Consider the following 26328-nt stretch of genomic DNA (forward strand, 5'->3'; position numbering starts at 1 on the left):
GAGGAGATGCTGGGGGGCTCAGGCTGGGGTACCTACCCGAGGAGATGCTGGGAGGCTCAGACTGGGGTACCTACCCGAGGAGATGCTGGGGGGCTCAGGCTGGGGTACCTACCCGAGGAGATGCTGGGGGGCTCAGGCTGGGGTACCTACCCGAGGAGATGCTGGGAGGCTCAGGCTGGGGTACCTACCCGAGGAGATGCTGGGAGGCTCAGACTGGGGTACCTACCCGAGAAAATGCTGGGGGGCTCAGGCTGGGGTACCTACCCGAGGAGATGCTGGGGGCTCAGACTGGGGTACCTACCCGAGGAGATGCTGGGGGGCAGAGATCCAGCCCCTGCCACGGGATGCGAGGCCAGGATGCTATTGAAGAATCCCGCCCGCAGGAACCTCGACAGAGACTTCACCCCAATGGTCGGGAAGGATCCTTGCAAAGAGATAAAAAGGATCGTTAATCAAATACCTTGAGCTTTGCCTGACAAAAGAAGGTAGGTGACTGTTTAAAGAAAGAGCAACCAAATCTCTGCAGTTAACGGTGGGTTCGCTGGAACAGGTTTCAGGAAAAGCATTTAGAGTCTTTGCTTTTTAACCAAGTCATACAAGGCACGGCTTTAACCAGGAGAAAATTGCTTTCTGCACACTGGGCGAATGGAGAATTCCAGCACTTCTGTGAGGAATTGAAAAATTCGGTATTTCAACAGCAAATTCCACACCTGTGGAATATTTATGATGCATTCCAAAGGATTCTACATTCGCATCTGCCAGTTCTGTGTACAAACCAAGAATAATCTTTATGGTTTTGCAAGTGCATCTTGTAAGCATCCATCCAAAAAATTAGGCCATGGTAAGTCTGGTCTCATCATCTTGCAGGTATTTCATAGTTGTTCTTTTAAGAGACAGAAAAAGTCTTGGTCTTTACACAAAGTGAGAACAATAAATGGCTCTCAACAGTTTGGATTTTTTTAAACTAATAAAAGTACAGTGAGGAAAATTTACCCTCAAAACACATACATGTATTTGCTGAACTTAGAGAGCTTTGGATTTTTTACTTTTATTTTCAAGCCAGAGTTCTGCTGTTTCTCTTCAATACATTTGTCCTTTAAATTTGTTAATTAGACTTGCTGCAGTCTGTGAAAAAAGAATTAATTTAATTAGCATTCTAGATGCAGTAATTTTATATCTGGGGGCTAAAGATAAAGCATAAAAGTTTTCCCTCTGGCCACTCCAGGGAAGTGTTTGGCATTGTTGTAAAAGTGTTTCCAAATTCCAAGACTTTCATTTTAAAGTATTTGCAGAAGTGATCGTGGATAGACAGAATGCAACGCACAGAAATTCAATTTTAAAACGGGAAATTGTTCCAATAACTCCAAGATGTTTGGTGCTAAACAGCATCTTAAAACATAAAGGCTAAATAATGAACATCTGAAGACTTCCCAAATAAAGCAGCTTCTCTGCTTCAAAATATGAATAACACCAACACAATGCACAGCCACTGAGCCACGTGCCAGATGTAGAGACCTTCAGAGAACCCAAACAGCTGGAGCTTCACCACTGACATTTCCCTCTATTTAAATGCTGTCAAATTGCAAACAAACTCATTTCCTCGCCGTCCTACAATAAGTTACTCTGTTACAGAAAGTAATGAACACAACCCCAAGCTTAGTTCATTTATTGTACATCTTCAGAAATAAAAACAAGGAGCAACAAATTTTAGAGCAATTAAATCAATACTAAGAAGAGAGCCAGAGGGCTGAGATTATTGACGTTTCATAAGCAGCAAAGAACTAAAAGAATACGTATCAATAATGGGTTTCTTTCCCACTTAAAAGCTGGGATTCAGTTGCTTAAGCATAAATGCTTTGTGTCGCTGAGATGCTCCAGAAAATCTGAGACATTCAATGTGACTGGACATGATTTGCACTCTCTGGAAGTGGCAGCGAGAGGCAAAGCAGCAGTTGGGTATCTAAGGGGAGGCACCAGAGGCATTTTGGGCAACTGAATCCCACCCAAACAGTCCACAGCCACCCCAGAAACGCCTCTGGCTGATACCAAAATCCCACTGATATTTGTTTCTATATAGAAATTCAGTTGTCTGGATGCTTTTCATTGGGGATTGTAAAACACAGGTAAAGGAAAACTCACAGGAACTTTTTCCCCCCCAAAATTACATGCAATATGTCCATTATAGAAACTACTGAAAACAGTCAGCTTTGCTCTCAAAGGATTTTACTGATTGATCCTTCCTAGACCACCAGGAGGTTCACATTAAGCTCATAATCTTTTATAGGGGAACATATGGAGGGTTTTTATAAGGAGGGGAACATACGGAAGGATTTTTTAAGGAATGGCTTTGTAAAACTTTGAAATTATGATATCAGAATACAAATTTTAAAGCACTCAAAAGGCTTATCTTGAAATGGAATTAAAAAAAGATCAGAATGGATCCCTGATGAATTTGTTGGATCATGTTTTCAGAACATTTAGAAAACATGGATTTATACAATTAACTGGTTTGAAAGCTCTAATCTGGAGAGTTAGAATATGCTTTTATTTTATTTTAGAGCTTTTTGACTGCCTAAATTTTTACCCATGTAACTTATTTGTTTTAGGAAAGTCTAATTTTCAACATCACTTACCAATTTTTGGCAATATACATCATAAAATACTAGAGCAGAACAAGAATTAACAAAATTTACTGTTGGAAATTCCTATTGAAATCACAGAGAACTGAGGCTGGGAAGGACCTCTGGAGGCCACCCTGAATCAGGTGAAAATATCCATTACCTTGCAAACAACACAAGGAAAACTTTGGAGGGCTAAATTCTGCTCCTGTAACCCCAGACCTGTGCAGAGGGGAATTCACACTCTGATGTTCAGCAGGGAATTTTCAAAGGGTGCTCTGGTTTTGTTTCCCCACATTCCACCTGAATAAATGACATCACACACAAATAATCCTGTCCTTCCTCAATGAAATTCCAAGAGCTCACAGGTCTTTGCCTGCCTTGGCTGAGCACTTTTTTGCATGACACCACAACAAGTAGTTTAGGTGTCTGGAGTATTTCTTTCCATGCTCTTTGGGTTTACTCTTCAGCTTGAGACTGGACGTGGCACTGAGTGCCATGATCTGGTGATCAAAGTGGGGTTGGACCAAGGGTTAGACTTGATGATCTCAGAACTCTCTTCCAACCCTACTGATTCTATGATTCTATGATTTTCACACTGAATTTCCTTAATTTTGTTGAAAATTCTAAATCTTTCACATGCTTTGGCCTTATTTCTGAAAACCTATGTGCGAAAATCTTTTAAAAGGCCTGTTTTTCTATGTCAGGTCCTCTCATCTCTGTCCCAGATTTCCATTTTGGGGTCTGTCTGGTAACATGAAGAGGAGGCCACACCTTGAGTATTGTTCAGGAAAGATCTTGAAGGGCTGGAGCGGGTCCAGAGAAGAGCAATGAGGCTGGAGAAGGGACTGGAGCACAAGTGCTGTGGAGAGAGACTGAGGGAGCTGGGGGTGTTTAGCCTGGAGAAGAGGAGGCTCAGAGGTGACCTCAGCACTGTCTAGAACTCCCTGAAGGGAAGTTCTGGCCAGGTGGGGGTTGGTCTCTTCTCCCAGGCACTCAGCAATAGGACAAGAGGGCACGATGGGCTCAAGCTCTGCCAGGGCAAATTGAAGATGAGAAAAAACTTCTTTGCAGAGAGAGTGCTCAGGCATTGGAATGGGCTGCCCAGAGAGGGGGTGGATTCCCCATCCTTGGAGGTTTTTCAACTGAGCTTGGCCGTGGCACTGAGTGCCATGATCTGGTAAAGGGACTGGAGTTGGACCAAGGGTTGGACTTGATGATCTCAGAGGTCTTTTCCAACCCAATCCATTCTATGATTCTATGACAAAGAGGGCAAAGCTGCTGTTCAGGGCTCCAAACCTGAGGAGTTTAACCTCGTGGAAGACAAAGCTTTCCTAGTTCTCTCCTCTCCTGACTGGCAGATGGTAATAAATCCAGAGTTAGGAATATTTACACAGAATGAGACTATTTTAGAAAAGCCCAATTCTAACAAATTTTGGCTTTACTTGCACCTTCTCTGGGATGAAAAGCAAATGCTGAAAGGAGCTTGCAATTCCTGATTTACAGAGTATTTGGGGAGAACATGAACATCCAGTTTAATTTCCCTCGCTGCTCCTGTCCAAACAGGAGATTTGAGGGGAGCAAAAGGAGGGAATTGCTTGGAAAGGGTTCTCCAAACGCTGCAGCCATTTATTTTGGGCTGTGTTAAATGCCAGTGCACCACTTTGCTGAGAATGGTGTGACAACATTAATATGATTAAGGCTTTTAACAGCAATAACAACTGCAGTGTGGAGTCATCTTTGTGTCTTAATGGAACAGTAATTGGAAATGCTGTGTTTCTATGGCATAAAATAATCTGTGCATGCTTAAGCTGTCTATTAAATGAGTATTTTTCAGTCAGAGCTAAACTGAAAATAGCCTTGGCACAATGCTAAACAAGAATTCTGAAATCTTTATGTATTTATAGTTGTTATGATGCTCAGAACACTGGGACAAAGCACTGAATGCTGCACACTTGGATTTCATTATCATGCATGAATTATCAAATTAGATGGAAACAAAATACTCTAAAAATTAAGTTTTCATTATAGCAAATGTAAAAAACAAAGCCTGAAATATTGGCCCAAACCTTCGTGATTCATTTTGTATATGCAACGATTTTGGGGAATTATTAATCCATTAGTAATTAGCAATATGAATTCCATTTCAATCATCTTTTGATCACCCAGGTTTTGTGATTTTGGAAGGAAAAATCCTGAGTAAAAGCGAAGTATTCCTATCATATGGAATTCTTCATCCTTTGCAACAGGAAACTTCTACCTGCAATTTGATGGTGTCTTATAAATGAACCTTTTTCCTTGTGCCAGTCTTGGCAAGAGCCATTCTGGCACGATGGGTATTTGGAACTCACTCTTTGCACAGGCCATAAAATCACAGTTTTAATGCTCTTAAAGGCATTCATTGAAAAACAGAAGTAAATTGCCAATCTCCCCTAAAACAGCAAACCAAAAATGCTGAAGAATGGACTCAACTACAGCTGAGAGGAAAAAAGCAGAAGGAGAAAAGAGGGGAGATTAATTTCCAAAGTAGGCAAATTATTGTCAGTCCAGGGAGGTATTAACAAGTTTCTGTTGTTTCAGGAAGAAAGGAAATAAATCATGTGCATTCAAGCACCAGTACAGTGGTTTGTTCCAGACTTCTACTATTATGAAAATCTGCTTCTCTAGATGAAATATTGAAATAAAGTCATTATCAGCTAAACTTATTTACTTTCAAATTTTATTCAGCAGAAATTACCTTGTTAGAGTTTAGCAGGAAAATGACAATATTTACCAACTCCTGTAGTCATGAATCCATTCTGGAATGTCTGACTGAATACATTTGTCTCAAAAAGTGTTTACAGGATTGTCATTAGTGCTTATATTAAGAATATATTTAAAGTGAATACTCTGTAACTTCATACCATCAATTATGGTGTTTTTAAAAATACAGTTTTTCTCCCACATTGCTTCTCCCTTTCAACTGTGTCTCCCTTAATGGCTTAACCATCTACCCCTGATTTACAAGCACTGTGTTTAGCTGTGAAGAGCTGTAAGATTTAAGAACTGGTCTGTTTTGCAAACTGATTTTCCAGCCAAAACTTTAGGAGTTTGGAAAGGAACCCAAGGAGTTTGCATCCAAGTTATTTACTCACCTGGAACCTGAACTCTGTATGTCTTAAGAATCAGAAAGGTAATTACAGTCAGTTAAACGGGTAGAGCAGGACTCTCAGAGAGAGGAAGGGATGATGGGCTGAGTTAAGAGATTCTGAATAAACAATTTTACAGCTGAAAACTCTGTTGAAGTGCTGCCATTATTGTGTGTGGATGTTGCTGACAGTGCCAGAGCAATGGGAGCAACAGGAGTAATTTCTCTGCCTGGCTGAATGAGATCAGAAGTCCCTCCTTGTTCTCCAGAGCACAACACACAAAGCACTTCACTTTTCACCAGACCATAACTCAGACAAATCTGAACAGATTTTCATTGCATAACATGACTGTTCCACTTCCAAATTTCAAAAGATTTCTGGCTAATCCCTGGAAATGGTTACTTGCAGCACTTTTTCCTTCTGCATGCTGGAAAACGGATCTGTATGTGGGAAGTGTGTTCCCACTGGCAACATTCCACACAAATTCCACACAAGGGCTTTGTTTCCTGAGTGAGGAGGATGTGCAGGTTTGAAATGAGGAGAACCTTCTGCTTTCTTTCTGTGCCATCCAAACCATCACAACTACAGTTGTTTAGAGCAGTCCTTGCACTAGAAAGCAGATGGTGTTGTAAGTAACCAAAGGGGTTTTTTTCCTCACATCTCTCTTGTTTCTATAAAGTAAAATACCACATAATTTATATGAGAAAATGGCCAATCCGTATTTCAATTCTGCTTCTTCAGAGGGATCTGCTGTTAAAGACATCTCAGGCTTGCTGCCCTGCATTAGAATTAGAGCCTTTAAGCTGGAATAAATATCACAAAACAAACTTTTGAGGCTGAAGTTTGTATGACAGACCATGTGAGACATCTGGACACCACCCCATAATTAGCTGATGAATTTTCCCAGGACTGGTGGCCTCTCTGTTTTGGGGTGACAGGAGATTGAGCACATTGATCATGTAGCTCTAGGTCAGGTAAATATATGGCCCCTAACTTGTCCTTACATATTAACTAGTAGAGCATCACAAATTTGACAAAAACTGGCACCCCTAAATAACATAGAACAAGAAAAACTTACTATTTCATTTCTTATTCACATACTCCCCCCAAAATGTAAAATTTAATAAGATGTGAACTGGAGGAGGTGCACAGCTTTCCTGGAACAGTTTTAATGACTCAAACATTCATTCAAGTAGAAAAACTGGTGTATTTAACTTTGCACATTAGGTGAATTAAGGTCGGTTTACACATGGTATTCTCTTATTTTAGGAAGGTTTTAACTGGAACCTGGAAGCACAGCATGGCTGAATATTATTGGTCCATAAAGACTGTCAGAATATCCTACATGAGAAACAACAGAGAATTGTGCTCTGCTTTCAGTAGTGACACAGACATTTATATTAGTTTTAAAAGTTAAGGATCAAAACTTAGCAATAAATCTGGTTGTTGTCTTGTACCTGTTCACTTTAATGAGCCATGCATGTTCTGAGCTTTGCAGAAATGCTGAGCTACATAATTCCATTCTCAAAACCCGAAAATCCACGGGACTAGAGAAGATTAATATTATTTGTAACATTCCCTACATTTGACAGCTCTTCTGCAGTAAGATTTCAGCATTATTAAATTCCTGTAATGATTATGGGTTCAATAGCACTCTGCCTCCTGGCTTTCTAAACACTTCATAAATATGTTTGGACTTTATGATCCTAAAGGTCTTTTCCAACCCAAACGATCCTGTGAATCTTTGATAAACAAACATGTAAATCCCCACAACAACTTTTTCACATCCAAGGCATCAGAGAAATGCAAACAAAACTGTGGGGGAGAAAAAGAACTCCTCATGGACAAGCAAACTTTGGGCAGAATTAAGATGATACACTGAGAAAACACAGAACCAAATCCTGCAAGACAAGGCAGGTCAGTGAAGAACAATTCAAATACAACAGCTGGATGTATTTGTGGAGGGGAGGGGATATGGGTAGGAATAAATCAAAATAAAAGCCAATTATGGTTGCTATTGAAAACCATGTGTATTGAAAGATGAGGAACACAGTTTACATCTAAAATATTTCCTTGCTGGAGGAAGGTGAGGTTCAGCATCAAGTGTGTCCAGCCTTGAAAGCCACATGTTAGAAGAGACATTAATTGACTGGAGAGAGTGCAAAGGGAAGCATTAAGGTTGACCAAAGGTCTAGCAAACATGAAGAAAAACTTTCCAGAATCCGATTGACTTACTGAAGACAGTAAAGACATGATAATGGGCTACAAATGTAGAATATTGTTGCAAAGAGGAAAGGCACAAACCACTCCATGGCAGACAGGAGTTAATGGCCTTAAGGTGCAGTAAAACAAAAAAACAGTTTAACACTAAGGAGGTTAAGCATGAGAACAGTTAAACACTCAGCTTTGCCCAGGGAGGCTTGGAATCTTCAGCAGGAAATGTTTCATGGAATAGAATCATAGAATGGATTGGGTTGGAAAAGACCTCGGAGATCATCGAGTCCAATCCTTGGTCCAACTCCAGTCCCTTTACCAGATCATGGCACTCAGTGCCACGGCCAAGCTCAGTTGAAAAACCTCCAAGGATGGGGAATCCACCCCCTCTCTGGGCAGCCCATTCCAATGCCTGAGCACTCTCTCTGCAAAGAAGTTTTTTCTGATCTCCAACTTCAATTTCCCCTGGCAGAGCTTGAGCCCATCGTGCCCCCTTGTCCTATTGCTGAGTGCCTGGGAGAAGAGACCAATCCCCACCTGGCCAGAACTTCCCTTCAGGTAGTTCTAGACAGTGCTGAGGTCACCTCTGAGCCTCCTCTTCTTCAGGCTAAACACCCCCAGCTCCTTCAGCCTCTCCCCACAGCACTTGTGCTCCACTCCCTTCTCCAGCCTTGTTGCTCTTCTCTGGCCCCACTCCAGCCCCTCAATCTCTTTCCTCAACTGAGGGGCCCAGAACTGAACACAACACTCAAGGTGTGGCCTCCCCAAGGCAGAGTCCAGGGGAAGGGTCACTGTCCTGGGCCTGCTGGCCACGCTAGTTTGGATCCAGCCCAGTATCCCATTGGCCTTCTTGGCCACCTGGGCACACTGTTGGCTCCTGTTGAGCTTCCTGTCCCTCAGTCCCCCCAGGTCCCTTTCTGCCTGGCTGCTCTCCAGCCAGTCTGTGCCCAGCCTGGAGCGCTGCAGGGGGTTGGGGTGGCCAAAGGGCAGGACCTGCACTTGGTCTTGTTGAACTTCATCCCATTGGAATCAGCCCATCTCTCAGGTCTATCCAGATCCCTCTGAATAGGATGGACCAGACTACTTTAAGTGGAAGTGACTCTGCTTTGGGGCAGGAGGATGGACAAGGTGGTCCCTCAGTCTCCTCCACAGCCCAATGCCACCTATTCTATGAATTACAGGAGAATGATTTATTGTTGAGAAATACTGCAAAAGTTGTTTAATTTGCCTCTGAAACAGATGCACCCATGCTTCAGTTTTGAGTGTGCTGCAATATTTAACAATTAGGTTGAAGTTTACCTGTGTAACCTGACTTTGGTGGGCTCTAAAACACAGCAGAACCACCCCAGCCACCATTATTAATTACTCATTAACTCAGCATGTCTTGGATTTCATTTCAGTGACAGCACCTCACTTCCCAGCAAAGATTTAGCAAACACACAGTTGCAACAGGACTTGACCAGCACTCAATTACAAGTATATTTAGTGTGCAGTGTGGTTTTGCCTCTGCACAGTTACCAAAAGAAATCAACCCAATACAACTTGTGAATTGAGGTTTATTGATTGCTCTGTACGCTCTTTAACCCCCTCACTCCTTTAACTGTCATTGTCATTTAGCATTTCTCTCATCATTGCTTGTCTGGTTTTCCTTCCCAGGTAACAGCTCAGGTGTTTGTGCAGCAAACCTGACAGCAAGTGCAATTTCTGTCCCCCTGGAACTCATGGAATCTTCTGGCTGCAGTTGTTAAAAAGCCCCAACCCTTCAAATATCTCCTTCACACTCTGACAATCCTGCCTTTTAACTCATTGTACCATATTCTCACTACTCTTGGTGGAGGAAGAATTGCATATTTTTTCAGCAGATGTATGGATATGCAATCATTTGTGGTTAATAATGATGCTAATTGTGCAAATTAATGACTGTGCATGTCCTTTAAAATAAAATAGTCTGGACATATCTACAGGACTTTATATTTTTATTTTTTTATGATTTTTGTCATCTGTTTTTCTGCTAGAACCACATCTCCCACCAAAGCATCTAAATATCTTTGAAAGTCAGGTCCTGTGTGTCTGATACAAACATCTGAAGTGAAATGCTGTTGCTCAGATGTAACCTATAAAAGCAGAATTTCCCAAGAGCAGTTCTGGGAGATAGTGTCTCCTGGCCAGATTAAGCTGCTGCTAACAAGATGTTGTCTGTCTGACTGTCTGACAATCTGCTTTTTCTTCCCTGCTTATCATGGAAGATGTTGCAGCAGAACTGACAATTTTAATGTGCAGCTTCCTCACTGCAAAATGGAAAAGCAGAAGACAGAAATGAGACTGATTTGAACCCCAGGAAACCAGAATGGCCCTCTGAATTAAAAAAAAAAAAACAAACCAAAAAACTCAGAATGTAATGCTGGCAAGATCAATGTATTTATCCAGAGACTTAAAAGCTGAATTTCTTCTAAGCATAGAATCATAGAATCAGAGAATGGATTGGGTTGGAAAAGACCTCCGAGATCATCAAGTCCAACCCTTGGTCCAACTCCAGTTCCTTTACCAGATCATGGCACTCAGTGCCACGGCCAAGCTCAGCTGAAAAACCTCCAGGGATGGGGAATCCACCCCCTCTCTGGGCAGCCCATTCCAATGCCTGAGCACTCTCTCTGCAAAGAATTGCCTTCTGATCTCCAACTTCAATTTCCCCTGGCAAAGCTTGAGCCCATCATGCCCCCTTGTCCTATTGCTGAGTGCCTGGGAGAAGAGACCAACCCCCACCTGGCCAGAACTTCCCTTCAGGCAGTTCTAGACAGTGCTGAGGTCACCTCTGAGCCTCCTCTTCTTCAGGCTAAACACCCCCAGCTCCCTCAGCCTCTCCCCACAGCACTTGTGCTCCAGTCCCTTCTCCAGCCTCGTTGCTCTTCTCTGGCCCCGCTCCAGCCCCTCAATCTCTTTCCTCAACTGAGGGGCCCAGAACTGAACACAACACTCAAGGTGTGGCCTCCCCAAGGCAGAGTCCAGGGGAAGGGTCACTGCCCTGGGCCTGCTGGCCACGCTAGTTTGGATCCAGGCCAGGATCCCGTTGGCCTTCTTGGCCACTTGGGCACACTGTTGGCTCCTGTTGAGCTTCCTGTCCCTCAGTCCCCCCAGGTCCCTTTCTGCCTGGCTGCTCTCCAGCCACTCTGTGCCCAGCCTGGAGCGCTGCAGGGGGTTGGGGTGGCCAAAGGGCAGGACCTGGCACTTTGCATGTCTCATTCACAAGAACTGAGTGTTGTATAGTCTTAATTTTTGCCAGCAAACTTCAGCAAATGGGTGCATGGTAGTTTTATTTAAATGTCCACATGCATAAAAATAGCTCAGTATTATTAATTAATTAATTGTTAATTATGTTCTTTGAGCACCAGTCACGAAGGGCAACCTATTTTGCTGCAGATGCTTAGTTTTGTCTGTGTTACAGCAATCAAGTGCACAGCTCGAGCTTTTAGCTCTGTGTTTTGGAGGGTATTTCAATAAATTGATCTCATAAATTTGGCTACAATGCAGGTGGTGGGTTTGGGGTTAATTTTCTGGCCACTGCAACACTGAGTTCAGTAAGGTGTTGTGATATTTATCCATAAAACAGGATAAAAGGGAAAACAAAGGGAGTGAGCAAAATTCAAATGTACAGCTCCTCTTCCTGGCAAGATTTATGATACAACTGAAATCCTGCTGTTTGTCTGTCATTATGTGCACAACTACAATACAAATACTGCAATGTAGGTCCCATTTTTTTGTGTATAATCATATCTGTTAAGCTCTCATGGTGTAGCCTATTTCAAACAGTCACAACTTGGCTCCTAAAAGGTCAACATTTAAACTTTGCAGAATCCTATTCCTGGGAGCACAGTTTCAATATTCATGGTCAAGGGAGGAATATTTCAAATGCTGCCACAGAATCTCCTCAATCCATTTGAATAAATCCCAAACACACAATATTAGGTGTATAATAATCACACCTACTGGAAAAGGTTTCACCTTCTGAAATGAATCCTGAACTCCATTTAATAGTTGCCACCTGTTAACAGGCTGGAGAAAAGGGCAACTTTGGATTCATTACATGAAGGGCTCAAGGGCCTGAGTGCAATGTCTTGGATGGGAAAAATGAATTCATTATGTCCTGCATTTTTGAAAAATGGGTCAGATATGAAGAGCCAAATACAGTAAACTGTAGGGAAAAAGGATCATGCTTTGCCTTCCTCCTGGATAAGGTGGGTAATATACAATAATTTAAAAAGAAACCTGATGATTAAAGCCTTTAATTTAATCTGCTAGGTGACTGATAAAGATTTCAGAACTGCAATTTGGAAACACAAGCAATTCCTTATAAATAATTTTTAACAACTGAAAGCCATTTAGGCTAAAGTTGGAGGGGAACAAAGAAATTATGAATGTAATAAAGCCCTCTCATTCACTGATGTTTTGGATTGACATAGCACTGATTAAGATGCTGTGTAAGACACCATCAAGCTAAACTAACTCCACATTCCACTGTGGATTCCCTCTAGCACAGTTCCAATAATCAGAGACCATTTTTCATGGCTTTTGTAGATACAGGTGTGCTGTCAGATGTTTGCTTTAATTTATTTTACAGACTTTTGATGGCAAATCTGCAACCCAGACATCAATATGGTGTGGAAGTGGAAGACACATCTATAAAGCCCAGTTTTAATGTTGGTCACATGTTTGTACTGGAGAATGAAGTTATTTTTCTTATAATTGCTTATGAAATATCAGCAGCTTGGCCAAGGACATAAAACTCACCTGAGCACACCCAAGAAGAGTTCCCAAAATAACCTAATATGGCTGGAAAGGGAAACATGGATGTTTTTATATGTGCTTTATGCCTAAGCACTATGATACATTTCCAAGGCAATAAGCAGCCCTTTATGGCAAAGGAAAACAAACCTAAGAGGAATAAAGTTTCCCCTGTGCCTTCTGATTAGCAATGCCAGGTAAGGATCAGATCCAGGTTTTGTATTTCCCAGCATTCTGCCCTTGACATGAACGCTCTGCTGCCACACACCTTGTGCCACAGCCACTGTTGTGCCTGCTGCTCTCTGGGATCAGGGACTGCAGGCAGCACAGATGAGAAAGGAGGCAATAAGAAAAGGCAATTACACCTCTGTTTCACACCTACTTTTAGGCAGGCTTAGTTTAGCACTTTTTTCGTCCTGTGCAGTACATATTCCACAGCAATTTTGAGAGCAGCCTCATTTAACAGTTTCCATCTGCCTGGCTGGTGCCAGGAGGTAACACTCCCACTTGCAGGGAGCAGGAGAATCTGTTACTGCCCCATCAATAGCTATTGACTTGGGAGAGCACTTCTGCTTAGTACAACCCAAGCCCTTCTCTGTTTGTTCTGCAGTCAATGCCCCTGTAATGGGAGGCAGCGCTCACAAACCGGTGCAATACTGACCAGCCACAGCAAGGGGCTCTGACTGATGGTTACAGAGAGCAAAGCGTGTGCTGGGAACAGCATTACACATCGATTAATCACATTTACTGCATCTGAGGTGCCTTTATGGGTTAGTGGAACTGTAATGCACACCAGATAAATAGTTTCTGCTGTTATTAATCCAAGTTTCAGCACACAGCACCTTTTAATCATGCTACCATTACATAAAGAACTCAATAAAAGTTCTCTCTGACTTTTGCAGTGCACAGGTTAGTTACAGGAAATTTCTGTCCCACGGTGGGTTCTGCAGTTCCAGACTCAGGATTTAGCAAAATGCAAGCCCACTGTTCTTCTCCAAGCTGAACTCATGCTATTCTCTAAACACCACAGATGCAGTAGTGTAAATGCAAGGCAACATTCTCAGGACGAACCAAAAGGAGAGAAGCAGAGTGTTATGGGTTTAGCTGGGTAGGCCTAAATTTAGGCTTTAGATTTCAGACTAGGCCTGGGACTGTCAGCTGACTTGAGCTGGGCTGAGCCAATAGTATTCCATACCACATTCCGACATCATCTCAAAGGTAAGAGCCAGTGTGGGAGTGGCTTGGTCAGTTCCTTTGGAGCTGTGGTCACAGAAGGACACACCGTGCCATCCCAGGAAGGACGGGAGGCCCAGGCCCAGCACCGGCTCACCACCATGCTACCTTAGGGGAGTAAAATGTTTGTCCTTAATCCTTCTCTCTGCTTAAGTCTGTCTCTGGGGAATTGAGTTCTCTGGAATGATTTGTAGTTAAAATGGTAGAATTTGTGTTCACTGGGGAGTGGGAAGTTATTTCTTGTTATTTCTAACTTGTGTGTGTGTGTGTGGGTCAGCTTTGTGAACGAAGATTTGGGAAGGGCTGTCCCCACGTGGGTGTGCCCTTCCAGCCTGTGCAATGGATTTTAGGTGAGGCTCAGTGTGCGCAGAACTGGCCCCACCGTTTAAGTCCTGAGGTTCATCTGCCACGGCCGAGCGAGCTTGGATAGTGCCAGTGAAGTCCTCAGGACTAGAACCTACAGCATCCAGCATTTCCCAGGAGGTCTCCCATCCAAGTACTAATCCGGAGCTGACCCTGCTTAGCTTCTGAGATGTGACGGGATCGGATGTCAGGGAGGCACTTAACTGCCTATGCATTATATTGTAGTTTGCTTTTAATTTTCTCTTTTCTGTATAAATACATATATAGTTAGTTTAAGTTTAAGCCTGTTTCCAGGGTGTTTTTATCCCTTTCTCCCTTTTCCCAGCTGGGAAGGGGAGGGAGACTGACTCTGTGTTGGGCTTTTTGCCAGCTCAACCTAAGACAGATAAATGTTGGAGAATGCAGGCATGACCAAGGACATTGGCAGGTGTCCCGGCAGCTTGGCAGGTCTCCTGTTAATTGTTTTGTAAACTATCAGGAGTTTATCTCATTGTTTTGGTAAATGTAGAATATAAACAATGTTTTCTTGTTGGTGGGTGTTTGTTTTAACTGTTTCACTGACTGTCTCTGTGAGTTCAGACAGCTCCAACTGTACCTACTGTGAATGCACTCAGTCCAGAGAGAGGCCTTACAGCCCAAGAGACCAGTTTTTCACTCCTTCTCTACCCAGACAAAGAGCAAACCCCGACTGTGGGTCACGTGGTGAACTGTGGTCCTTCTTATGTGACCAGGGGGAAGACATGAAGAGGTGAGACAGCCAATCTACTCCTATGCTTGAGGCTCAAGTATGGAAACCAAACCAGAAGAAAGCTGGTAAAAAGCTGTCCACATGTTGAACAGCAATGAGGCTGCCCTGCTTCCAGCCAGGAGGAGGAAGACAATCGAGTCTATTGGACATTGCTGAACCAGAGGGGTGGCCAAGGCTGTCCCTCTACACTGACTCATGGTGACAGCCAGTGCCCCATGTGGGCAGTTGGCATTTTGCCAGCTCAACCCAAGACACAGAGCCTTCTGCCTTCTCCTGCAGCACAGCAGTGCTGCACCACCTCATCCCTTCCACTTTATAGAACTTGGACTTTCTGGGGCTTGGGGTGAAATTTGTGGATAATTTATGTAGTCTTTTTTCATTCAATAATTATGGCTCTCAAATTTTTTTTAAAACCTGAGTGACCCCAAAATATTTTCTTTCTAACTTTCACTGCTTATTTTGTACCTGAGAAACGCATATTTTGATAGGATGGCGTGGCTGTAACAGAAATACCTACTATTTTTATATTACCTTTAAACAAACATTACAAAACAATAATAAAGTTTGTTGACACCTTGGGGAAGAACAGAACTGCAAATGATGATTTTTGGGCTTACAGGTGTCTATGATCACCTTTCCTGTAAAACACAAACACTAATGCTGGAGCACTGACTTAGCTGTTTGTTCCTGCTTTCTGAATGCAATTTTCATGGGCAGGGCATTCCATAAACCTACTGAAATTCCATTCCAAGAGCATTAATTCAGGAGCTATACTTTCCTCTTCTTCTTAGTAACTTTTGTTTTCCAAACATTATATTGCAACAAGGAAAAAACAGGAATTATTCACAACATGTTTGTTGTAATTACTGCAAGGTAAGGGGACATTATTGTTTTATACACACAATATTTCTCTTTAAAAGAAAAATATAAGTATTGCAAATCAGCAAACAACATGGCTTAGTTGAGACAGTAAGTTTGAAAAGAATGTAACTTTTTTAATTTATTACTGAAGGAAGTTGGCATTAAAGAAACTACATGCAAATTGGTAAGTCTTTTTACTTAATACTTAAATGATCACTAGATATTTCAGCATTTCAAAAAAGTCCACAACACACTAAAAATGTTAAATTTCAGTGGCAAGGGGTATCTCTTGGCAGCTGCAACAGTCATGAAGAGTAAGACATTTTGTAGGTTATTCTGGAATTTTAGTAAATCATTTGCAAGTGCACAATAAGTTGCAAAGTGTTTACATTTTATTTCCTTTAAAATGGGAAATTCATCTCTTCTGGTACCAAAATCAGTGAGCCTTCACCAAATAAATACTTGTGCAAAAAGAAGACTATAACTGATATTTTTCAAGACAATTTGACTTCATTGTCAATTTAGTTACATTTGTGGTTTTCTCCACTTGTCCCTAAGCAACCTCTCCAGTCCCTTTCATAAGAACCTGCAAAGACATCACTTGAGTGAAGAATCACAGAATCCCAGACTGTTCTGAGTTGGAAGGGACCCACAGGGATCATCGAGTCCAACCCTTCAGTCAATGGCCCACACAGGGGATTGAACCCATGGCCTTGGCATTATTACAGCCAAGTTTTAACACACTGAACTGATCTCAGAGTCAAGAGGATTATCAAAAATCAAAGCAGATAAGTTATGCATTTCCTATTATGGCCCCACACTTTGCAGTCTCACCTTCATGGTTTGGAAGGTTTCTGAAAACTGTAATCCCTATTGAAAGTGGACATTGATGCTTCATCCTGATATTAAATGACACGGAATGGGAAAAGAAGCAGGAAATTATTGACTGAAGATACGAAGAACTCACTTTTTGTAACGACTCCCTCGAGGCGGATGATGTTTGGGTGGTCAAACTGCCCCATGATGCTGGCCTCTCTCAGGAAGTCCCTCCTCTGCCTGTCCACGTAGCCACCCTTCAGGGTCTTGATGGCAACAGGGATCTCTCTCTTGCCTGGGGTCTTCAGGCGCCCACTGCACACTTCTCCAAACTCACCTTTGACAGAGAGAACATTGTCACATCAGTCGCTGCCTGCACAAAGAAACACTCATGAGCCTCACACATCCCTCAGAAGGGGGTGGGATGGTCAAGCCCCTGAGTTTTAGCACATCCCTGGAAAGCAAAATATTCAGCAGTTCTTCACCACGTGAGAAGTATGAGTGTGATTTGTGTCAGTAAAACAAATGGGTTATTGGGGCTCCAATAGTGACATCAGAAGAAACACATGGCCAGCCAATTACACAAAAATTCCAACTTACACCCGCATGGAGAGATAAACAGGATAGTGTTAAATCACTTTATCTCCTGTAACTATGTCAAGGACCACATGAGTTGTAACAGGAAGGTTGAAGAGTTAAACTGTCCCACATCTGAGGGGAACAGAATTTCTGGTGGGGTTATCATTAGAGCTGTAAAAGTGACTTAGCTATAGTGGTATATGTTAAACTGCTTAACAATGTACTTAGAATGCTTGTGCATGAGTCGAATGAATATGTATGTAGAGACTAAATAAATGTCAGAGTTACTCTGTGTTCGGGGAGCAATGGCCAGAAATGCTTGTGTCCACCCTACCCAGCACGCTGAAATTGCTTTGATCATATAATAAACTTTAATTGAAAACCTGTGAGGTTGAGACTTTGTTTCTTACAACAACAAATGATCACCTTCCTGTCGAGCCACAGCAGGAGGTCGTGGGAACTTGCACAGTCCCTGCAGCAGCCCAACCATCTGCCCTCCATGGGGAGGTTCATCTGGATTAACGACACTTTGGGACTGAACTCTGATGTCAATATATATGTGAAACGTAACTGAGAAGCCATGAGGAGGAAATGTAATGACACTTAGATTTTTATTCCAATGATGACAATGTATCTATCCAAAATACCTACTTATAGCAATATTTATTTCCTTGCATTCCCTTTACACATTTACTAACAGAGTTTCTACAGAAATCACAACTTTCACAGAATCATAGAATGGATTGGGTTGGAAAAGACCTCCAAGATCATCAAGTCCAACCCTTGGTCCAACTCCAGTCCCTTTACCAGATCATGGCACTCAGTGCCACGGCCAATCTCAGCTGAAAAACCTCCAGGGATGGGGAATCCACCCCCTCTCTGGGCAGCCCATTCCAATGCCTGAGCACTCTCTCTGCAAAGAAGTTTTTTCTGCTCTCCAACTTCAATTTCCCCTGGCAGAGCTTGAGCCCATCGTGCCCCCTTGTCCTATTGCTGAGTGCCTGGGAGAAGAGACCAACCCCCACCTGGCCAGAACTTCCCTTCCTTTGATCTTGAAGTCACTCAGAAATTTTTTAAAGCCCCTGGAGGCCCCCAGGTCAATTTTCAGTCAGTCACAATTCAGTCAGTGAAAAACAACATTCACAAAAGTATTTCCAAGCACTTCTCAGTGCAGGGAACTTTCATAGCAAAACTGAATTTTTTACCCTGGTTATTCTGGAATCAGAACCGCTAAAAACCAAAAAAAAGAGTAATGAACAGATAAATACCCAACTGGAGGAAATAAATTGCTACCTCCCTCCATTAAGTGTTTGAAATAGTTTTCCTTAAACTCTGAGGACAGAAGAAAAGCAACCAAAGCAGGCAAGCTCTATCCTGTAACAATGTGCCCTCAGGTATGAACCAGCCCTAGAAGACACAGACCTTAAAGGCAGAAGCTTCACTTCATAACTCCCTGATCTTACAGGATTAGAATGGATATTGTCATACAGCTTTTACTTTATTGGGTTCTGCCACTTCCACTAAAACAAAACAAAGTTTTATTAGTCAATAAGATCCAGAAGAGTGGAAGGATCAAAAGAACAGTTTCACAGCTTGCCTTTCACTTCAAAGACAGAGGTATCATCCAGTGCAAGAGGACAATTAGCAGATGCTGAACATAATCTCTGAACAAATTAGCAGCTTCTTAAGCAGATGAAAAGAGTCAAGTGTCCCAGGTCTTCTTTAGACAGATCCCCCCTCCCTTAGCCCAATTTGTTTTATTTCTACTTAATTTTCAAATATAAATCAGAGCATGTGCTTCCCTCAAGATGTGTGCAAATATAACAAACATGTCACAGAATCCCAGAACATGCTGAGCTGGAAGGGCCCCCCAGGGACCAGGAGCTCTCAGCCCTGCACAGAACTGTCCCCAGAGTCCCACCCTGTGCCTGCCACTGCCATCAGATAATGCTCTGGGAATCTTTGGACAAAAGGGGAACTTGTGTAAGGCTTTTCCTACGTGGTTTTGCCCCTTTAGAAGGCTCTCCTTAAAAGTTTTCTTGCCCGAGTGCTGCCACTGAAAACGCAGTAGGTGATCTGGACTTGTGAAGTGCTGCCATAAAAGAAAGTCACCAAACCTGAATGCTTGGAAGGAAATGTTGCATATCAATCTTCTGATTTATCCAGCAGGGCCAAAACACACCTCCAAAGCCATGGCCTTATTGCACCTTACTGCTTTTTCAAACTTAAATGCCTAAAATGAGAAAAAATTCCAATGTCTCTCTCCTGATGACACAGTAAGAAGCAAAAATACCAGAGCCTTAATATCCAGATTTTTAAAGAAATGTGATCAATAAACCTGCAGAACTGCAAAATCTTATTTTTTAAAATAATTTGGAAAGCATGGGTTATAGAATAAACTGTTTTGCTACTAAAAGATTGTACAAGAGTACTACAGCTTCAGAATTTCATAAATAATGGCATTCATCCCTCGGGGACTGTAAAAGGCTGTTCACTAAGTGGTTTTAAATAAATTCTACTGAAGGAGGCAGAAGGAGGACTTTCAATTCCAAGATTCATTATCTGTACAACATCTAAAGCAGGGGAAGGAATATTGTGTCTTCTCCCTGACCTGTTCCCTTTACCTTTTTTGGGTGCATGATTTGTAAAGTTGGGAAGGATTTTCCCTCCCCTTGGATACTGGGATTCAAAACCTGGATAGAAAAACAGGTTTTTTTGTGCCATGATGTCAAACAGGCAGTAAGGGATCATCAGCTCCCAGAACAGACACAGTTCCTACATTTAGAACCCTAAAGAGTGTGCAATAACTTCTAGTTCTGCTTTAGACTAGATGGAGATCAATGATAAAATTTAAAGCATTGAATTATTTACACCGAGAGTTTGACAAGATCTCAGCCCAGAGTAACTTTCCAAGGCTTTGGTTCACATGAAGAATTTCCAGTGTTTCTGAAGTCAAAGGGGAATGTGTTCAGCAAAAGGGATTTTTAAAAGCTAAGAATCTAAGTCTCATTGCTCAAGTCTGGAAATAAACAAGATAAATGTTGCCCCTGCAGCAGCAAAGGTTCCTGGCTGTGAGTGTAATGAGCAGAAAGTGAGAGCCAGATGTCAATGGAGTCGACAGCTTTCCCTGCTCCAGGGAAAAGGCCGATGATAACTAGGGAAAAAAATAGAGCTCCCTGTCTGTTTAGTTTTCAGAAAATGTAAATGCAAACCACACATCCCTTTTCTCATCCAGTCAGAAAACGTGTGTTGTTTCAAGTGGAATAGGAGTAGTCAGGCACTGAGGGGTCTGATGTTGCTACACGGGATGCAAACAAATGTCTGGCAGCACAGAGAGTTGCTGTGGGTACAACTGAAAGGTCACAGCACCAAACACATTTTCCCATTTCAGTCATTATACCTGTGGGAGAACCAGCAGGAGGTTTAGATGATAAAAGGAATATAGTTACTCTCTGGGAAAAACTGAAGAGTTGGTCTCTTCCTTGATGAGTTGCAACATTTGAAACAAGAAAATGAGAGACTTATTTTAAGACAAAGTACCTCTGGGAATTCTTTTCTTGAAGAGATGCTGAAGCCTTAAACCAAACAGGAAGAAGTGATGGGGCAGAAAAGAGTGTCATGGGCAAGACAGACTCAAATAACATGATCAAATGTCAGTAGGGGCAGAAGCTCAACATCAGAGTCCCTGAAATGGAGCATGTGAAGAAAACCTACACTAATGAATAGATGGCAAATTGTGGGCACTGGCAAAAAGGCACAGGGTGATCCTTGCAAAGATCACAACCAATGTGAGACCTGATGGAATATTTAATATTAGTGATAAAAACAAACAGCCAAGAGTTTTGAATCCAAGAGTATGCAACAATAAATTAAACAATACTAAAATTTTTCCATAAGGAGTAGATTAAATACAAGAGAATCCCACCATTTCAATATAACTATTTCTAGAATGTGAACTTCATTAATACATGTTTATTCAGTTGATGTTATCAGAAGAAAAATAAGCCAAGCAGGGAACACAAATAGGTCCTGTTTTACCTTTTGTATTGTAATCTGCTTATTATTATGAATTTATGAATTTTTTATCAACCTACAAATTGTATTTTGGTTGGGAACTGTCTCCCATATTGCCTTTTACCCTCCTGATTGAACCCAGACATCAGGAGAAGATATTTGAAGACCAACAAAAGAGACCATTAACAGCTATTAAACTGGGTAGCCTTTCATTCAACCAAAAGGTCTATAAAAAAGAAGTTTTATTTCTCAGATGAAGCAGATGTAAGGTAGGAGATGATGGGAAGCTGCTCAGGGGCAGCAATCTGTAGCCTAATGCAGATATTTCGTGTCTACACGTGCAGTAAGTAAAGCCTGAATAACTTAGAGAGGACTTGGCAAATTATGTATGGAGTTCGCTTTATTTTGACCAAAGCCCCAGAAAAAAGGTCAGTAATTCAGTGTTTGCAGATGTGCTGGAACACCAAAAGCAATGTCAGAGTGGGAGTTTCCATTAACTGTCTCCCCAGAATGTTGTGGTTGCCTTCAGAATCATCAGCTCGAAGTCAGCCAGGAGGCTTGGAGAAGGATTTTAACAGAGGTTGCACTAATTCATTGTCTTTGCCTCAAATCTCATGAGCTCAGCATCCTTTCTTAAACTGCAGTGCTTTGCTTGCTTATTCCTACCTGCCTAATGATATGATCTTGCAATAGCAAAGTCTCTTAAATCTATTAATAAACACAGAGACATTATCTATTTATTTTGGCTCTGAAATCTTTGACTGTTGCAGGCCAAGTGTCATTTGGATCTTTGTAACCACTAAAGGTTATTTTCCAATCTGCTGTTTCTGCTTGAAGTTCTTGCTGCTTTTTCAGTTTGACCATTTGTTGCCACTTTCTCTAAACCTTTTTTTAAGCATCTGATGGGAAAATTATCATTATTTGGAGCAGCCAGAGTGGTATTTTCCTCTTTTTTATATCATGTAATACCACCTTTATGTTACGGGGATTTGGCACCAAAGCAACAGACCTAATTGTGTAAAAAGGAGAACAAATGACTGCAGAGAAATCCCAGTATCCTGTGAACATTCAGGTGTCTCTGCACAGCAGAGGGTGAGGAGGGAAATACACCCAGAGGCTCTTACATTTTGCACTCCTAAGCAGAGGCTGAAACACAAAAATAACAAATAGAAAGTCTTTCTTTTTCAAGTCTGTGGTGCAGGTGCACCTGAGGCAAGTCAGATTTTAACTTCTGACAGTGCTGTGATCAGAAATGGGATAATTGGTGGCTTTGGACCTGACTATTCCACTGAAAAAAAAATCTGGAAACTGCTTTCAGAAGAAGATCAGTTTTAAAAATTCCATGACCAGAAATGCTAGAATTTATTTTTTTTCCCAAAATATATTCAATTTTTTCACTTAGGCATTTTTGAAATGAAACCTTTCAGTTCTTGAATGGAAATAATTTTTTCTTTGAAAAAATTAAAGCTAAAGAAATTAAAAATCAAAATCATTGACCAAAATAAAATGTTAAAACAGAACAAATTTAAGGAATATATCTGGCAACTGGATTCTTGAAAGATATTGATGTTTCATTTTGTAAAAGATGTTGATTCTTGGTTTCACTTAAGAGAAAATTCTAAACATAATTTTAAAGTAATTTTCCTGTGATAAGAAATCCATTTTATATTCGGTTGAAATGCTTAATACAGAATTAGAGAGAATGCATAAAACAGTTTTAGGACTGCGGATTATCCTGATAAATTATGTCCCTCAGCAGCTATGGCAGAACTGTGTAAGAGTTTGTAGTCTCCACGCCTCACTCATGGTATTTCACCTGTATCTTCCCTGCATGGAAATAGGTTTAAATTTTATAGCAAATAGTTTGCAAATCCTGCTGGGTGAATATTTTTGAAGGTGGCAAAATGCCCAAGTGACTTTAGAAAAAATAAAAAGCATAAAAATAAATCATGTCAAAGTATTCCAGTGATGTGAACTACAAAGGGAAACAGAATTTTCTCTCTTAGGCTGATACTTTTCTCCCCTGTCTCTTAACAGGTCTGGCTTCACTTCTGGTACATTATTTACATGGCATTTTTTCCAGTGCATAAAACACTTCTTAGCAACACTGAAGCTGTTTCCATTCTTACAGTGTAGGAACAGATCAATAAATGAGGGATCTCAACTGAAAAATACTCCTCCTTTCTAGAGCGAAATGTGAAGAAAAGATAAAAAGGAAGGATCACAGATCATTATATCAGTAATTTTCCTGACAATCCTTGTTAGCACGACTTCTTTGCTGGGTTCACTGTGAGTAAATTAAAATAAGCTTTTTTTCCCCACTGAATCCCTTCTACAAGATGTAACTGATATAAGTCTGTTGAACTGTGAATTATTTCAGTTGTTTTTCTTCATGGCATTGAAGTTTAAGAGAGTAAAAAAGTTAATTATTAAGTGAAAAAACAGCCCAGTGGCTCAAAGATGGGCACTGGAGTGTGGAACATACTAAATAATGCTCCAGAAATAAAAAGACAGTGAGGTGCAGTCAGTCTTGTGAGCACCTTTAACACAGCAATTTCCAAAAGGGAGTCACTTTAACACCTTAAGGACACAGAGAAATATCCATACTGTGTCATATAAAGACAGGGAGTGTAATTCCTTTGCAGGAAAATTACATTTCAGAGCTGGATTCTGTTCCTACTTCATCCAAATTTCTGACACAGACCTTTAGCTCTGCCACTTCCCCTCCTGTGGGGGTTGAGAAATGCTTCTCAGCCACTGACAGTGCAGGGGACAACACAGAGGATGGGATGTACCAAAGCAACTCCAGACCCTCCCTGTCTGGCTGGATTTTTGTTTTAATTTGTTATTATAACTGTGAGAAATGTTGGTCCTAAGCCGTGCACTGACATCCTTTAGGGAGGTAAGTTTGGAAGGGCTTTCTCCAGCCTTGTCTCTCCAAGTCCTCAGGAAACTGAGCCAAGAGTCTCAGGTTCTGCTCAACAATGGTCAGAACCCAAGTGACAAGAAACAGCCTTACCAGACTGTTCCTTCCAAGTGTTTCACTTTTGTTGTGCAGCCTCAAAGGTGTGTTTTAAAGCCACGAGCCTTCAGCCCTACAAAGACTTGCCAAAAGTCAATGTGTGGCAAGACTTGCACATCATTTTCCTGAGCAGAAAAACCTGACAATTAAACCAAACCTTAGGCAAGAGGGTAACAGTTAATGTACAAAAGCAAGATCCTTGGAAACACAAGGGGCATGTTATTCCCCCCAGGGAAAAAAGAGCAATATACATTAAGGATTAAGGAACTCCTGTGTGAAATGGCCCATAACCCCAGTGAGATGCTCTCAGCTGAAGGTGAACACTCCACAGATGAGAATAGTCTAAAAGAATTGCTCAGATGTAATTCCTTTCTTTCTCCACTTGGACAAAGAGGGATATAGGAGGAGACCATGAAGCTATTTTTCCATTCATCCTGCTTTTCAAGTTCCCATCACCTTTCATACTGTCTATACTCCATCAGAATTTCCCCTTCCAATGATCCTTCTCCACACAGGAAAACCTATCCCAAACCAGCCTCTCCTTTTCTCTGCTCACACTCCTCCTGCTTTTTATTTGAGAATCTTTTTTTCTCAGTCTTCCACATCCTGAACTTTTCTCCCCCACAGCAAGGAATTCTGGCCTAATTTCCCCCTCAGTGACTGAGAACACAGGACAATAACTGTGCCAAAAGCTGAGTGACACAATGTTTTGAGCACATCTGGAAAAACAAACAAAACCCCCCAACAAACAGGGCAAAAAAACAACCCTACCCCAAAAAATGATACAGCCTTAAAAAAGGCTTAGGATAAATCATTCCCTTTGGAGAATCTCCCTGTGAAGAACTCCTGGTTTGAACGTTTGGAACATCAGCCAAATGCAACCCCTCCTACACACCACACTGGAGAGAGAATTGCTGCTACCACAGAAATACACCCATATTTTGTACTCTGTTTGCCCCCTTCTGTTGTCCTGGTGACTCAGGAAAAGCAGCCTTGCCATGCCTGGACATTTTCTTTTAAGTGGGTATAGTTTTACCTGCCCCAATAACTCTTTCAATGCGAATCCTTGAAGGATCTATCTCCTTGGCAAACTCATGGACAGCAAGAGATGGGTCTTCATACGTGTCTGGATCGATGTATGTTTTGAGTCCTGGGAAACGCACTGCAAAAAAGAGAGAATAAGAGGAATCAAGAACTTTGACATTCATGCACTGAAAGGATTGGAAATAATTTATTAAACCTCCCACATTTAAAGTTCCAGAACTCAACAGAGGAGGATAATGACCCCAAATTACTAATGCTTGCTACTGATTTCACAGAACCAACTGCAGAGTGCACAACTTGTTCCCATTTGCTGTTAGCACTTGGGTCCTCAAAGACTGAGCACACTTGTCCTTCAAGTGGCTTCTTTTGGGTGAGGCTTCTGAGATATTAATGAGCTGGTTCTTACAACTCCTTAGAGAGGGGGACTGAAAACGTGGTTCCTTCTTCAGGATTGCTGCAGTGCATTGAGACAAGACGCATCCTTTGAGCTGGCAATAACTGGTAACCAGTGTTAGCATAAAGGATGGAGAAAATACTAGTATTAGGCTCTCTAAATGTTATTTATGAAACTAGTTAGTCAAGTTTGCTGGTTACATGGGCCCCAGAGTTTAGCCTGGCCCACAGGAAGAAAAAGTCAACGGCCTTTGGTATTTAACTGGTAAGAGGGTGTTGAATTCTTACAGTTTTGTCTCTGTCCCAGGTGCTCCTGAGGCACAGCAGTTCAGGCAGGAAAATTAAGAGGACAATAAAGTTTCTTGGAAACTTCTCCCTAGGAGAAAATATCAGCCCTAACTAAGTTTTAAGGGAGACACTATTTTGATTTTGAGTAGGTTAAATTACATTCCCATTTTATTTTTAATTGTAAGCATTTCCTTTCTGAAATCTATTTAGTATTTCAGTCCGAAGAGG

General features: G+C 41.6%; 1 protein-coding gene across 4 annotated transcripts in view; it reads right to left on the reverse strand.

The window, feature by feature from the left end:
* EPHA6 (EPH receptor A6) overlaps window positions 1–26328 on the reverse strand; it is a 410680-nt gene that overhangs the window by 73841 nt on the left and 310511 nt on the right. For 3 of the 4 annotated variants that reach the window (XM_071564170.1, XM_071564161.1, XM_071564178.1), the window contains 3 exons: window positions 25412–25537; window positions 16912–17097; window positions 302–424 (listed from right to left, as the gene is read on the reverse strand). In XM_071564170.1, coding sequence (XP_071420271.1) covers window positions 302–424; window positions 16912–17097; window positions 25412–25537 — 435 coding nt within the window. Of the gene's footprint in view, window positions 1–301; window positions 425–16911; window positions 17098–25411; window positions 25538–26328 lie in introns of those variants that run through there. The other variant, XR_011698562.1, reaches the window with a different exon arrangement.

This window comes from Pithys albifrons, chromosome 1, assembly GCF_047495875.1.
Source record: "Pithys albifrons albifrons isolate INPA30051 chromosome 1, PitAlb_v1, whole genome shotgun sequence".
In the NCBI taxonomy this organism is placed as follows: domain Eukaryota; kingdom Metazoa; phylum Chordata; class Aves; order Passeriformes; family Thamnophilidae; genus Pithys; species Pithys albifrons.